This window comes from Podarcis tiliguerta, assembly GCF_965153285.1.
Source record: "Podarcis tiliguerta genome assembly, chromosome: 1".
NCBI classification, from domain to species: domain Eukaryota; kingdom Metazoa; phylum Chordata; class Lepidosauria; order Squamata; family Lacertidae; genus Podarcis; species Podarcis tiliguerta.
This window is the reverse complement of record NC_139534.1, coordinates 61,825,107-61,840,963: the sequence shown is the minus strand read 5'-3', so window position 1 is coordinate 61,840,963 and position 15,857 is coordinate 61,825,107. Positions and strand designations below refer to the sequence as shown.

The 15,857-nt window shown below is 41.6% G+C and overlaps 1 protein-coding gene across 18 annotated transcripts in view; it reads right to left on the bottom strand.

Annotated features, from left to right (window-relative positions):
- BRSK2 (BR serine/threonine kinase 2) overlaps positions 1-15,857 on the bottom strand; it is a 380,957-nt gene that overhangs the window by 74,740 nt on the left and 290,360 nt on the right. For all 18 annotated transcript variants that reach the window (XM_083424840.1, XM_083424835.1, XM_083424845.1 and 15 more), the window contains exons 6-7: positions 4,083-4,116; positions 2,192-2,260 (exon numbers count right to left, since the gene is read on the bottom strand). In XM_083424840.1, coding sequence (XP_083280966.1) covers positions 2,192-2,260; positions 4,083-4,116 — 103 coding nt within the window. The remainder of the gene's footprint in view (positions 1-2,191; positions 2,261-4,082; positions 4,117-15,857) is intronic.

Below are 15,857 nucleotides of genomic sequence, written 5' to 3'. Positions count from 1 at the left end.
AAGCAGTCCATGTGAGGAGAGGGGTCCCTGCTCTAGACTGGGATTCTAGTGTGAGAAGTGTAGGAGAGGGTAAACTTCTGCCAAGCTAGATCATGTCATCAGAAAGGGACAGCGTTGCTTGGACTTAATTTAGTCATAACATAGCACTTGAACACGTCAGAATGGCCTTAGCTCCCTAAAGAATGTGTAGTGCCAGAAATGGTTGAATCCTGCCACTAGCTACTCAACAGAACCCAAATTCTGTCACATGTGGTTGGCCCTAAAAAATGGATCCAAAACATAGATTGTGTTTGGATATAATTCTGAAAGCAGCATATCCCTTTATCCTTTTCAGCATAGAAAATAAAACTTGGAGGAACATAGATAAATATATTGAATTTTAATTAGTCAATGAGGAACAGAACATAGCATGAATGGTTTTCAAGAAAATCATCCATAGATACAAAGATTTGCTTAACTTCAGCTGAGCTGTTTAGTTGTAGTTGCAGCTCAAGGCTTTGATCTGCTGGCAGTCCTCCAGGGCAAACTCTTAGCAGCAGATGTGTTTATCTGCTCCTTGGTTCTAAGCTCCTCTGGACATATTTACACCAAACACTAAAAGACGGCTGTTTAGCATGAGAGACTTTTCCACCTTGCAAAATGTCAAAAGGCCAGAAGGAAGTGTGACTGACCAGAATATGACCTATGTTCACGCATAAGACAAAGGCTTTCTTCCAAAGTTCTTTATTCAGAATAGTCAGCTCAGAGAGCTAGGATACCACCAGCTCCTGATGCTAACCAAATAGCTGGATCACATAGTGTTCAAGCTGAGCAGAGACCGCAATGAATATGAGTTTCTCCACTAGCCTAAAATGAAGATATAAAATCCACTGGGTAATATGGTAATGGCTTTCTCAAAAACATATTCCGCATCAAATAATCTCTCTGGGTTACCTCTTAGCCTTGCCTTCAGTATGCTATGAAATATAGCGGAAGCAAATTGAGGGAAAATTGGTTATCAAATTTCCCATGTTATCCACAGGATTGCTGAATCAGGCCCCAAACTGAGTCACAGGTGCCTTGCATGTAAGTGTGTAATGCTGAATACCAAAACAAAGCCTTTGATAGCATAAGGTTTATAGCAATATAGTAATCTAAGGATACCCTCTGACTATTAAGCCACTAAAAGCTCCTAATGCCCTAACTATTTTTATGAATTATAACAATGTTGACATTTGAATGTAGTTGTATAAGGTTTCATATGGAAGGTCTTGTGCTACAGAATATATCTTAAATTACACCTAGTGATGATATGATTTGCTAGTAAGTAGTCTGAAATTATCTGATTTAAGTCAGGTGTTTCTTGTTAAGCATGCATTTTTTAAAAAAAGAATAATGCATGTCTTCCTCCTTAACAGCTAAGTGAAGAAAACACATATTTTTACTAATTTGTCGGGAACAGCCCACAGTTGCTGGGACACCCCAGTCAGAGAGGCGGCATATAAATAATAAAATTACTCTTATTCTTATTACACAGATATCCAACCCAATTTCAGTGAAATATTGATTAGATAATGGGAAATTTGACAGACATTGTTTTTCTCAACTTGTTTCAGCTATATTTCATTATCTAACTGGACCGACATAATTCTTTCTAATACACATCCCTTTCTCTGGAAAGGGATCAAACATATGATGGAAACGATCTTCAAATTTTGTTTTACTTTGTTTCTTTCTGAGTCTTTAATAAATGGGTGCTCTACTCATCTACTATTTAATGAACGGAATGTGATGAAAGTGTTATTGATTCCATTTGTATGACCTTGTTGTCTCCATTACATACGAGTGACAACTTTCCACAATAGTCTGGACACTTCCTTTAGAATACCTCTCTCATTTCCTTTGCTAGGACACACACACTGCTTTTGACAGCTTTTGATTTTGCCAACAAGCCCTGAACTGATCTGGGCCTGCATTGATCCACTCTGGACAAATTCCAGATCAGCCCCGTTTGGTTCAGAATCTGGGATTTGTCCAGACCAGATGCACAGCCTTAATACATGCCTATTGGCAGATATGTAGGTACATGTTCAGAGGGGTGCTGAGCCCTCCAGCAACATTTTTAGCATGGCATTTTGAAATTATGATTCAGTAGACCATCATGAATGCAAAAATACAGTAGTTGTCCTATACAGTGAAGGTAATGACTCACCACTAACAATGCAAACAAAATGACTCCACAGCTCCAGACGTCTGCTTTTCTCCCATCGTATTTCTCCCCCTGTACAATATGGAAATAGGAGATTTAACCTGAAGGTTGTTAGATAAATAATTATCCAGGTGTCCTTGAATTCAGTGGGAGGAAACGTTCTTTTTCTCCAAACCACACCAATATATTACACAGATCTAATATATTACAAAAAATGCTCAATTGCACACAATGAGTATAGCGTATATTTAGTACAGTTTGGCAGGTAAGAAGTAGAGAAGACCACCTTTTGAAAGAACAAAGGACTTATGTTAAAACAGTAAACAACAATTTTAACATAACCATACTGCTTAAGTCTATGCTTTCCCTGTCTGTCACTCTACCCTGCACAGAACATTAATCTCCCTGTTTAAGGACCTCTGAGTCACTGTAAATATATTACATTCACAAACTGCATCTATATATGGCATTAGCCAGGTTAGCATGGGCATAGTGCCCAACCATTTAGGAATTGCCTTAGGGTTCATTAGAGTTGCTTTGCCCTTTCCTGTTCTGTGGACATGTATACAGATCCTCAGTAATGTAACACTGAGATGAGAGAGAAGGCTGGAGATGGATAGGAAGTTATGCACATACCTCCCATTCCAGAGGATGGATTCGGGTATTGTGGTGCACATTGTGCATACACAGAAGGGAGAAGGGGTGAAAGGGTTATTGTGAATCCAATGTCAACCCCTCAGAAGGTTGGCGAGGAACCTTTGGCACAGGGGCCAAAGCATGTCTCTCAATTTGGGCTGTGAAATTGTTCCCCCAAAACCAAACCCACCTGCTCCACACCTGTTGTTATATTGCACAGGCTGAATGTCATAGGTGACATCTGCTATGGGGCAGCCAATGACATGGTTAAAAAGGTACAATAGGGAGTTTAAAGTTAACTTCTAACTTTTCATTTGCCAGTGGCTCTCATGCTGACACTAAGCCACTGGGAACTCTCATGCAGCCAGGTGAGTTTGCTGTCAGAGCTGGTCAGGGCTTGTGCTATGACTGCCACTGAACTCTGAACCCCTTTGAACATTGAGAGGTGGGCAGGGCTGCAGTACTTTTTTTAAAAAAAGAGTAAAAAGAGGAAAACTTTAATTTTCAATTCAACTATCTGCATTTTGTTTGTTTTTAAAGTTACCCCATGACATGAAGAAAAATGACTGGAGAACTCTTATTAAGAAGTATTGTATGTCCTTGTCCAGAGGATGACAAGGAGAATGTATTGGAATGGCATGTGTAAGAAAAAGTCTGAAGAATCAGCACAAAAACTGAAATGTTAGAGATGCCTTGAGGATATGAAAAAACTGTTTCTCTCCCAGTTGGTTCTTTATGGGGCTCGGAATTAGTCATATTTGCCAGATCATGACATCAGCTGTCAATTCCATGCTATTGATTTTATGAAGCTTAAATTCACAATTGTCCCCTGAGTCTGACAGGTGGGAAGCAGAACCTTTTGTTTACCAAGTCACTAGGAGCTGCAATAGTAGCATCCCCTTGTTGTCCAGTGACACACCAAGAGTAGCACGTTTCACCTTTCTTAGGTGAAAACTGAAAGGGCAGAAGATGGCTCAAAAAAATAGTTTGAATGGGAAAATAAAACCAAGTAAACACAGGGGACTGTTGCTCTGGCTGTTAGTGATCAAAGAATGTCCTTGTACTGAAATTTTATAAACCTCTTGTACTATTCAGATAACCAGACAATGTGAGAAAGTTTAATACTTTGGTAATACAAGTAAGTGGAGGGCTATCCAGAGATACCCAATTATAAAAGAGAGAAATAAGTTGTTGTTGTTGTTGCTGCTGCTGCTGCTGTTGAAAAAATGTTTATTTTAAGGATTTCAAGCTCACTTACCCGAATTACTTCTGGACAAGCATAATGCGGTGATCTGGAAGAAAAAAACCATGATCCAGTGAGTACTGAATTCCTCCTTGTTTTTATTTATTATGTGAATAATAATAAAAACAATATGGCTTCCAACACATATAAAAACAATAAAATGTCAAACAATAAAAACCTCCCGATACAGGGCTGACTTCAGATGTCCTCTAAAAGTGGTGTACAGTAGTTCTTTATCTCCTTGACATCTGATGGGAGGGCATTCCACAGGGAGGGCGCCACTGCTGAGAAGGCCCTCTGCTTGGTTCCCTGTAGCCTCACTTCTTGTACTGAGGGAACCACTAGAAGGCCCTCGGAGCTGGACCTCAGTGTCTGGGCTAAACGATGGGGATGGAGAAGCTCCTTCAGCTATACAGGGCTAAGGGCATTTAGGGCTTCAAAGGTCAGCACCAACACTTTGAATTGTGCTCAGAAATGTACTAGGAGCCAATGTAGATGCTTTAGGACCAGTGTCATATGATCCCAGCAGCTGCTCCCAGTCACCAGTGTGGCAGCCACATTCTGGATTAGTTGTAGTTGTAGTTGAAAGTATGGGCTTTCAGAGCCAGCTCTACCTACCATTCAAGCAGTATCAGGGAAATTCTAAAGTTGTCCCAGCTGCTGTAAGATTATTAAAAATAGGCTGAAAGAACAGGAAAGTTGTCACTAACCATTTAAAACTGGCAGATGTCGTCAGCCAGTGACTCACAGCTGAATATGAATGAATGGCTGAATTAATACACATTTATTATAGAAGGCCTTTGGCCATAACAATATTAATAGTACAGTGAAGTACTAAAATAAATGGGCAAAATTTATATATCCGAAAAGCACGATAGCCAAAAGACAGGTCAGTATCAACCAAAAGTCATTATACCTCACTATTCTGACAATAGATTTCATTTCTGCTCATAAAACAAGCTAGGAGCACATCCAAATTAACAAGTCCCTAAATCTGTCATCAGCAAATCCCTCAAATGCCTCCACTTAAAATATTATGGCATGAGATGACACTGTTGGGTACTGTGGTGCTTAGACTGGGAGCCCTGCAGATTAAGCACTAGCTTCCTGTTTTACTGGGGACTCTGGCTGAAGGAGGGAGCTACAGGTAGTTCACGTTGAGGCACTTGTAGAACAGCCCCAAACCATCCTGGCTCCAGGGAGCCAGAAACACACCAAAGGGCTATTATAAAGCTGACATATCTGCTGTTTTCCTTTAGTCTGGGCACTGCATATCTGAGAGAAGCAAGCAGATTTTCCATCAGGACCTAGCTAGTATATTAATGATCTTAGGCTTGCTTTGCTTCAGTCTACCTCCTGTATTCCTGTCTATTATCTGCCTGTCTGCCCAAAGTATTTGCCTCCCTTTGGGCCACGTGTTTGATTGATACAGAAGCAAAGCATGGCACTGTTGTATGCATTAACCAATACACTTTCCTTTATGCTTCTTATCTTCAGAGTGCCTTAAAAGAATTTCTTCTTCACCAAGAGGAAGCTGGAGAATATTTTGCTCTAAATAATACATAGCTGTGCTCTTGAATTGTATTGCGTAGCCATCATTAAGCCTATTTCTTCTGCTCTTCCAGTTTTTACTGGTCAAAAGAGCTTGCTGATCCATGATTTCTACATATGGCCCATCAAAGCAGTGAGGGGGAAAAATTGGACAGCAGCAGCAGCAACCCCCACCAACATAACATGTGCTCAGACCACTGTCTGCTGCTGTGCTCCCTGCCTGGCAACTAATTGAGAAACAGTTCCCTGAAATCAATTATTCATTCCAACCTGCCACGTAATAATTTTGCATCCTGGAAATTATATAGCAGTAGCCATTTGCTTTATAGCCTTCATTAGAAGCAGCCTGACAAAGCAAGAGAGATCCAAACAATTCTAATAATGTATGCAGATTTCAAACAAGACTTTTTCTTTTTACCATCACATGGCAGATTACCAGGAAGTGATTACTGTGCATATATTCTTATGGGATGAAATAATAACACAGTGCATAATGCCAGCTTCAGACCATTATGCTTGTATCTCTGTGCCACATCCTTGCACAAATTCACTGGAATGTTATTGGTATAGCATAAATGCCTCCTATCACTATTATGGAAGAGATGTCCCAAAGGAAGGGCTTCACTTCATAGTAACAACACAAACACATTCAAATTATCTGAAACTTCCTATTTCATACAGGCAAAAGGATGTGTGGACAGAAATATAGGGCACTGAGTGTTTGGACCAAATTAGATACAAGAGATCGCAACTACTTTTAAAAAATCAAATTGCTCATAATGTGTGTGTGTGATTTTGGATTGGGACTGTAGCACTGAAGAAGGGGAAATATGGTACCTTTATATTTCTCCCCCATGGGAACAACATTCCCTTTAGGAGAAATCAATTTAAGACAGGGAAATGAGGGGAAGAGTTCCCCTCCATCAGGGTCGCAGCTCTAATTCAAATTGTCCCTTGCCACAGCTTTTAGAAAAGAAAAGACACGGGCGATCCAGTTCATGGGTCTTGCACATCACAGCCAATGTATTCCTCATATTCAAAAGCAATCAGGTATTATTGTATTATTGCATGATTCTTACTTTGGGCCCCAACGACAAAACCACTGTGTCTGGCCTGAGCTCCACCAACCTAGTATGGTACTATGAATGGATTCTTTCTCCCACTGCAAGGATTGTCCCTGCTGGAGCATGCAATCAATTACTTTCAACCAAGGGTATGATCCCAGTCATTAGATCTTCTAGGTGTGGTTTAAAAAGGTCATTAAACCACACAGAATAAAGTAAGGGTTTTGTGTTTTCAATTGCTGGTGAAGTAAAGAAATGCTGTGGCTAATGTTATATACAGATGAAACAGGGGGTCAGGGAGAAATAGGAAAGAGAAATCAGGCTAACCTGACCACTCAACAGCTGCACCTCAACTGCTGTGACAGCAACATGAGCTCTTGGCATATCCACTCTAAATTTCCTGCCAATTCACAGCAACTGTATATCTCCAGCTTTATCTTGGCTCACAGCTCTAAACGGGTTCCTCAGGCCAACTAGGATGCACAGAAAAATCGTTTCCATGCTGCCAATCACCAAACAGCTTTGACTGCTTTAGAAAAGAAAATCCAAATTTAATCAAAAATCTATTTATCTTCCTACAAAGTCATGAATATTTCTTTGGCTCTTATCACTAATTATTCAGTGCATGTGCATCTAAGCAACTTTATCCCTGCCTCTTCCCCCTAGGCATATCCTCGTCTTTTCTGCTGCATCTCCAGGCAGTAACGCTACAATCTGCACAGCGTCTTCAATAACAATATCATTCAGCAAGATCAAGAAGCAGTTTTCGCCAGCAGCCTCTGTTGTGGTACATTGGAAGAGGCATGAGGATTAGGAACGTTTCTTGTTTTCTGGGGTTTTTCTTTTTCTTTGCAGGGAGATGGAGGTTGTCTTCCCTCAGTTGCAAACACCGTAGACAGCAATGGGACTCTGAAATGCCATTCTGCAGGCCTTGGCTTGAGAATGAAGCATAACGATTTGGTGGCACAGTCCCATTCTGTAACTCTCAGGGTGGAACTGCATACCAAGCACGGGTCAGAAAAGTAGCTGGTAGAGAGCACAGCTGAGGAAAACTGGCAGGCTGGGGACAGATTAAGCAGCTTCCTACTGCTTAAAGCTTCTCTGCTGTAAACTATGCCTTCCAAACCCCCATGTCCACAGAATAATAATAATAATAATAATAATAATAATAATAATAATAATATGTTTATTGTCATTGTACAACCTGTGTACAATGATATTAAATGAGCCTCCCTCTTCCCCAAACACTCAGTCTCGTTGCACTCTGTGTGCTTATCGAACAACACACAATCTTGCAAGTCAATTGCGCTATGTTATTTTCCGTTCAACAGCCTAACAGCCCACGGATAGAAGCTATTTTTTAGCCTGTTGGTATGGCTGATTATACTTCTATATCTCCTGCGCGAGAGTAGAAGATTAAAGAGGTGGTGGCTGGGGTGTGAGTCATCCCTGATAATTTTTCCTCGCTCTCCTAAGGCAATGATCCCTTGTGATGTCATCTAGCGGACTCAAGGGACAGCCCATGATATCATGTGCTGTGTTCACCACCCACTGTAGAGACTTTCTGTCTGTGGCTATCAAGCCAGCATACCACACTGTGAAACAATATGAAAGGACACTTTCTATTGTGGACCGGTAAAAGGAGTTCGTCAATTGTTGTTTAACATTATTCTTTCGCAAGACCCTGAGGAAATGGAGTCTCTGTTGGGCCTTTCTGACCACCTGAGTTATGTTGATTTTCCAAGTGAAGTCCTCACTAAGGTAAACTCCCAGGAATTTAAAGGAGGAGACTCTCTCCACACAGCCCCCCCCCCCCAATATACAATGGGGCAGGTTCCCCTCTCTTCTTCCAGAAGTCCAACACCATCTCCTTTGTCTTACTAATATTTAGGTGCAAGTTATTCTCTAAGCACCATGTAGAAAAAGCAGCAGCAGGACTTAATGGACATGAGACTGAGTTGGAACATGCAAGTTTTTGGGTTCAGGAAATAAGCATTTTAGATCTGGTTCACACATTATTATGGGATCACCTGCACAGAATCATCTCAGAAGTCCAAGAAATGTCAACATGGGAAACCAGCAGTACTAAATAGGTGGTCTTGCCACCCCATAACATAAAATTCTCTGCATGGCTTACAGTAAATGTGGGTGGATGGGTAGGTGAAATACAAAACAAAACATACGATCATTTAAAAATTGGAGAGACCCTACCAAAATACAACAATGCAGAACTTATTGATAAATCTGAAGCACACCTTCCAGTTGCAAACATGTATCTTCAATGTACTTAATTGTCAGGGCCTTTACCTATATATAAAAAAGAGGACCTCTGGATCTGCAAAGGGCTGCTTGGAAATGTCTAAAGGGACAGTTGTAATGTAGGGAACTGAAGGTGCTGCAATTCAGGCAATGATTTCTGTTTTTCCTATTAGTTTTGTTTATTATTAGTTTCATTTATAAAATTCCTGAAATGCTTCTTTCTTTCTAAAAATAAAGTCTCAAGGCATCTTACAGCAGATCAAAATACACAAAAATTAAAGCAAGGCAATAATATACAACAAAATAATAAGTGACATAACCCCAGCAGACAAAACATAAGAGAAAATCATTACAGCCACCATCTCACCCCATCAAATGCCTGGGAGTAGAGGAACATCTTGACTTGGGTACGATGCCTACAGAAGTAAGCATCCAGTGTACATTTCTATCTGGATTACTGTGCCCCTTCTTTTCCAAGTACATTCCTCTGCTGCTCTGTGAACATTTACAATTCACACATGAAAAAGAGCAGCAGAAGAATAGCTCCAGTGGCGGTGTGCTATACCTCCACAGTCGGAAGCAGCAGTGCTTCTGAATACCATACCGGTAGCTGGAAATCATGCGAGGGGAGGGTGCTCTTTCATGTTCTGTTCACTGGTTTCCCACAGGCAAGTGGTTGGCCACTGGGAGAATAGGATACTGGATCCAGGTACAGAGCCATCAGAGAAGAAAACCAAAGAGTGTGCAACTTGCACGGTGGATTTTCTATATGGAGACCCCATTTGTTGGCCTGATCCAGCAGGCTGTTCTTATGTTCTTAAATAAGGTTTCCATGTTTCCTTTGAGCAGGCAATCTTCTTGAACATAATGAGGAATATAGTGGGAGTGCGGTGGGGAGTCAGTACAGAGTTCCAACCATAGAACTCTGTGGTTCTATGGATGGAAAGGCAGCTACAGTTTTAGATAACAAATTTAATTTTACTGAAGTGATCTGAACTTAGGCGAACACAACAGCAGTTTTGAAAAATCAAGAGTCTGCCTCTGAGGTGCTGACTTCCCTACAAAAACACACAGAAACAGAGCCCTGATCAGAAGCCTCTCTTGGAATGATGCATGGGAGTCTACCAGCTGCTCACAGTATGTCAGGAGAGGGGAGGAATGGCGCCAGGTGGTGCAGATGCAGCCCTTTTGGTACAGTTCTACACCACCACCGGTATCAGAATAAAACTGGAACAAATCATTTCATCTCTCCCATATATTCGTAGTCTGCTGAATGAGGGCAAGGATTCCCTACAGAGGCACTGATGCAAAACGCTGCTGCACAAAAACAGTTAGTAAAGGACCTCTCACCAGCCACACCATTTTTATAATTGTTATTCTGTAGAGAATGCTTCTTTGAGGATTTGGTTTAGGGTGGAAACAAGCCACATAGATGTGTCAACTTCATCATAGTTACTGCTCACTTTGAGCAGAGGGATTTTGTGTGAAGCAGCACAGAGACTTAGTGCTACAGCTTGTTTCCCAATCAGCCTGGCTGCCCGCAGCAATTCCTTTATATCAGGGGACTCATTCCCCCACCCAAGCTATGATAAGAAAAAAGGAGAAGTGGTAACTGTGCAAACTGAAAATAAAAAAGGAGTGGGGGAGAGGAGTTAAATTTCCAGGAGATTAACATGAGCAAAAAGGAAGTGAGAAAATGACAAAACCCTCAATAACCACCTCTACAATTTCCAGGCCTAAGGAATGTTGGCGATTGGAAGGGAAATAGCACCTCTAATGCTAATTAACATGAGGCACAAGCCTCTGGGAAGTTCTCCTGCTCAAGTCTTTACTTTTTAAAGAGAATGTTTGCCTCACAGAGCTGTCCAGCTGAGGCTCCTAGCTCACCTTGCTTCTCTGTTGATGGTTAATCTCAGGCCTTGATGGCCAGAGAATCTTTTAACGGGACCTTGTTGCATCAATTTTCTATATTTTATATATTTTACAACCAAATTATAACTAATTATATCATAAGAGAGGTTAGAGATACTTGGTATATATTTGCACAATGCATTTATGTTAGAAGACCTTTTGCATGCCATTTTAAGATCCCACAGCCCCAAGCAAAACCCCTTTCCTTCTACAAGGGCAGTTACCTTTATATACTTATTATATAGCCAGGACTTGAATTAGCTTAAATTAAAATGAGTCCAGTCCCCACTTACATGAATATGCATTTGTGTGTCTGTCTGCAGCAGAGAGAGTGATACATATCATAGACACAGGCTGCGAATACACCAAGCATTTAAAGTACATCATTTCCCCTAAAGAATCCTGAGAACTGTAGTTTGTGAAGGGTGCTAGAAACTAAATATGTGAGGGATAAACTATAGTTCCCAGGATTCTTGGGGTGGGGAAAGAATAATATGCATTCAATGTATTGTGTGTAGCTCCAGAGCAACTATGTATACAAACAAGCAAAGCCCCTTTAAGAATGAAAAAAAAGTGCAACAGCCACAACAAGGAGAGCAGATATGATCCTAAGGCATGTATGTGCTACACATTCAACCCAGCTTCTAGTATATTTAACTGTCATGTTTCTCATCCAAAGGACCCAAGTAAATGCAGTTATGAATACATTACAGTAATTCCTGAGTCTGGAGGGGGTGTGGAAGGGGACAGTTAAACCACAGTCATATGTTAGGTAATATTTATAAATTTCTTGAAGATGTCTTAGGACCTGATCCAAAGAGGCTTGTGATCTAACTAAGGAAAGCAGGGGACGAAAGGAAAGAACGTCCATCACTGCACCAGCTGTACCACTGCAGCTTTGTTGGCATCCTTCTGTCTCGGGAAGCAATGGAAGAGCACACCTTTGGGGGTGAAGTCAAACCATTGGAGACTTGCAGCTAATTCCAGGTCAACACAGGGTCTGTGGCAAAACAGAAAGTTACCGTGTCCCAGCCAGATACCTTCATCATAACAAAGCCATCCTGACTTTCCCCCTGGTGACAGTCAAGCACCAGGGGGCTATAACTAGCAATCTGCAATATCATAAAAGCATCATGCGGTGGAGAAGTGGCTCTGGGACAGATGGGAGAGCCTTCCCAGCATTTAATTGCCTTGAATTTTCTTTGCCTGGAAGGTAAAGGCAAGCGAGAGAATGAAGAAATCTGAACTAATAAAAGCTGCATCGTGCCAACTCCCCAGCTCCATCCACTCTCTGCTGTTTGCTCATGGGCCTCCCTGGCTCTTGGAGAAATGCAAAGTCTTGCTGAATTACCCCTGTGCTTCAGGGACCAGCTCATCAGCATGAAACTTGCCCGGGTGTGTGATTTCTACAGTAAGCAGAGCTTCAGGGGTTGCCATTCTCCCAACAAACCTCAAATGTGGCACATTATTCCCCTCAGTTGCATGTATGTGTGTGCACATGTTTAAAACTGTTCTGCCCTCCCTATGAAGATGTGAGCAGCGGAGGGTTCCAGAAATGAGGGATTTATTGCGATCAAGGCTTGATGTGCAGTCAAATCAGGCAGTGGCAAATGATGTCAACGAAAACGCTAGCCTGCTTCTCCTCCCCACCTTCCCTATTCAATGTTCTCCAAGATATATAAAAAACAATCAAGACTGCACTTTTTATCGTTTCCTCCAGGGATGTTTTTATCTATAGACATCAGCGTTAGAAGCAAACAATCTGTGCTGATCTAATGAATAAATCCCAGAAAAAGCTATAACTGAATGATGGAATGTAAAAAAGTAAATAAATAAATAAATAAATCCCACAACAACAAAAAACAAAGCAGCAGCTGCCTAAAGGTAATGTTCAAGGCTACATACTGCAGCCTTTCTAAAGCCAGCCAGAGGTGGATGACCTAATGGATCTTTCCCTAAGAGGACACTGGGGTGGACAGGCTTGATCTGTATAGAAAAGTCTTTAACAGAGCACTTGAACTTTTACACTCCAGCAGTACAGAATATCTGCTTCGCTGCAGCATCAAACACAATTTGATCCCTACAGTTCACCAAATAAAAGTTAACTGGAGATTCCTTTTGCGGCCATCAATAGCGCATACTGTTATCCAACACATATTTCCTTTCTCTCTTTCTCTCTCTCTCTCTCTGCTAGAAAATCAACTTCTGAGCACACAGGAGTATGTAGCTGTTAAGATTTAATGGCTCTTTCAGGATTCACTTGAAGAAAAAAAAAGATGTCTGCAAGCACTGGCTCCACACTGAGGACAAAGCATAGGCGAAACTGTTCCTGTGAAAAGCTCTGATGCAGGTTTAACTAAGGGCCCTAGGAGAAGACTGGTCAGAATTCTGACTTCCCCTCCATCCTTCACTCCCCCTCCCATGTTTGAAATTGTGTGGCATGACACTGTGCATCCCTCACTCCTCCCTTACCAGATACAACAACGCAAGGCACCAGTATCAGCCATGCTGGGCTACATGCCAGGAGAATTAATGAAGTGGTGTAATAGCTCACATGGAGGCCTAGTGATGGTGCTTAAAATGTATCAGCAAAGCAGGGGATCGCAGAGCTGCTGTGTTGTGTTTATTACATTCACGTCTCTTCCTTTCCATTGATTTCTTTATTAGTGCATTTTAAGGCAGCAACACGGGGCTTTGTTCTGCTCCAGGCTCTGAGGTTTGAATTCCAGCACTACCCACAGATTAGCACGTTTGCCCTCTGAGATTCTAGGCTGGGCTGACAGTGCCATCTGCTACATTACCTGCCGGTTAGCTCCTAACTTGTATGAACCTACAGGGCAATCTAAAATTGGGAAGTGATTTTTTTTAAAAAAAAAGGGGGGGGAAAGGCTCCAATTGAACTACATAGATTCTTTCATTTGGAAAAGAAGGTGTGGATAGAGCAGAGGCAATGAAAAGCAATGAAATGGAGGGTGGCTGACCTTTTGGCCCTTCAAACATTGCTGGACTACAGCTTCCATCACCCCTGACCATATGACACGCTGCTTGGAGTTGCCGCAGTTGTGGCAACAGCATAGGGAGGCCACCAGGTCAACATCCCTGCTATGGTGAATCTGACTTAAAATATGGTTCAGGAGATAAATGGGAGAAGGCCTTCTCGGTAGTGGCTCCCTCCCTGTGGAATGCCCTCCTTTCAGATGTCAAGGAGATAAAGAACTACATAACTTTTAGACAACATCTGAAGGCAGCCCTGTATCGAAAAGTTTTTTATTTTACTATGTTTTATATATGCTGTATGCCGCCCAGAGTGGCTGGGGAAACCCAGCCAGATGGCTGGGGTATAATAATGATGATGATCATCATCATCATCATACCACCATCTATGGTTCTGCTGCAAGATATGTGTCCAAAGTAGGGATTACCAAATGATGCCCAAATTGCCAAGACACTAACAGTTAAGAATGAGACCAAGGCAGCATAACAGACAGACTAAAGAGACTGACAGGTAAATCCCAAGCAAAGATTTTAATTAATGAGCTTGTTCCCACCCTCTGCTCACCAACATGCTCATAAACTGAATGGGCTCACTGGCTCAAAGGAGCCATGTTGAAGTTTAAGACAGTGACATAATAGTTATTTCCACTGAACGATGTGTGTGCATTCTGCATAGCCCTCTACATGAAAGATGAAGTGAGCTGGTTAGCATAGCTGCCGTTCCAATTTATGTGCTCGTTGAGGGATATTTTGAACCCAAGGAAGCCCCTGCTTTACTCATAGACCCTTCCTAAGTCACCTTCCCCATTTCTACGTCCCTGGATACTCTAATGGTCAGGTTCTCCCACAGGACCTCTTTCGTGCCTTAAGATTGTGTGTGATCAGAAGCTATTACAACCAGCACCTTCTCAGTAATGGTACCTTCACTGTGGAGCTGCTGGACAGGTCCCATCCATCTTTTCAGGAGATGCATTGTGACCTTTTAATTCAGGAGGTCTTTTAGCTGCTGTGTTGGAATTGGTTTCATATATGGGGTCCTGCTGCTTGATCTGTGCAGCTGTTTGGTTGTTGTTGTTGTTGTTTTGGTCTTTCGGTGTTTATATGAATGTTGCTTCAGTTGTTACATGTAGATTGCCTTTATTTTTATTGTTATTTTGTAAGCTGATGTGAGAACCCACAAGCTCAGTTGGTGGGATATTAAATGTTCTGCATAAGAAGAGTATGTTAACAGAATCCATTTCTGCTGAATGAGTGTTCCAGGCAGTGCTTTTTTGGGGGGTACTCAAGGGTACACAGTACCAGCAGAAGAAAAGCACTGGTTCCAGGTAAATATTTGAGGAACATGCCTTAGAAAAATATGGAAACCCTCTTGCCTCTGTTCTCACCTGGGTTCTGTACCATTCTATGGGCTTGCTGTTACAAGAAGCAAGTTAAATATCAGTAGTACAAATTACAAGTCTCTGCATTTGCTGCTGTGTGCCACTGATGCCTACCAGACTGCTTACTTTCCAGATCTCTTTGCAACCATGAGAAAGAAAGAAAAAATCTTGGAAAGTGCTGCTTACTGGACAACAGCAGTGGGGTCAGTCGAGTTCTTCATTACTACCAGTAGGTGGTGGCAGCGTACAGAGGTTCCATAAATAGCAAGTCTAAATTCCTCGGGGAAACCTGCAATTGAGTCTCCATAGTAGTCTAAACACAAGGGAAAATCTGGCTATTATAGTCTTTGGGGATTTTAAAAGCATATTTAAACAGCTCTGCTTTCTATTTTTAGGTGTTTTGGGTGGGGATTTCTCCTCTGCTGTAGAAACTCATAAATGCATATGCCTGTAGGCTTTTAATGGTTGCATTTGAACTGCAATTCGTTGTTTATATACAGTATGAAACCAGAGCAGCAAAGGAAAACAAAACTTTGCTTGTTGTGGTGGTGGTTGGTTGGGTGCTTTAAAAAAAAAAAAAAAGGTCTGTTATGTAAGCATGTGTAGGAAGTTTCATTTATTTACTGCAATGC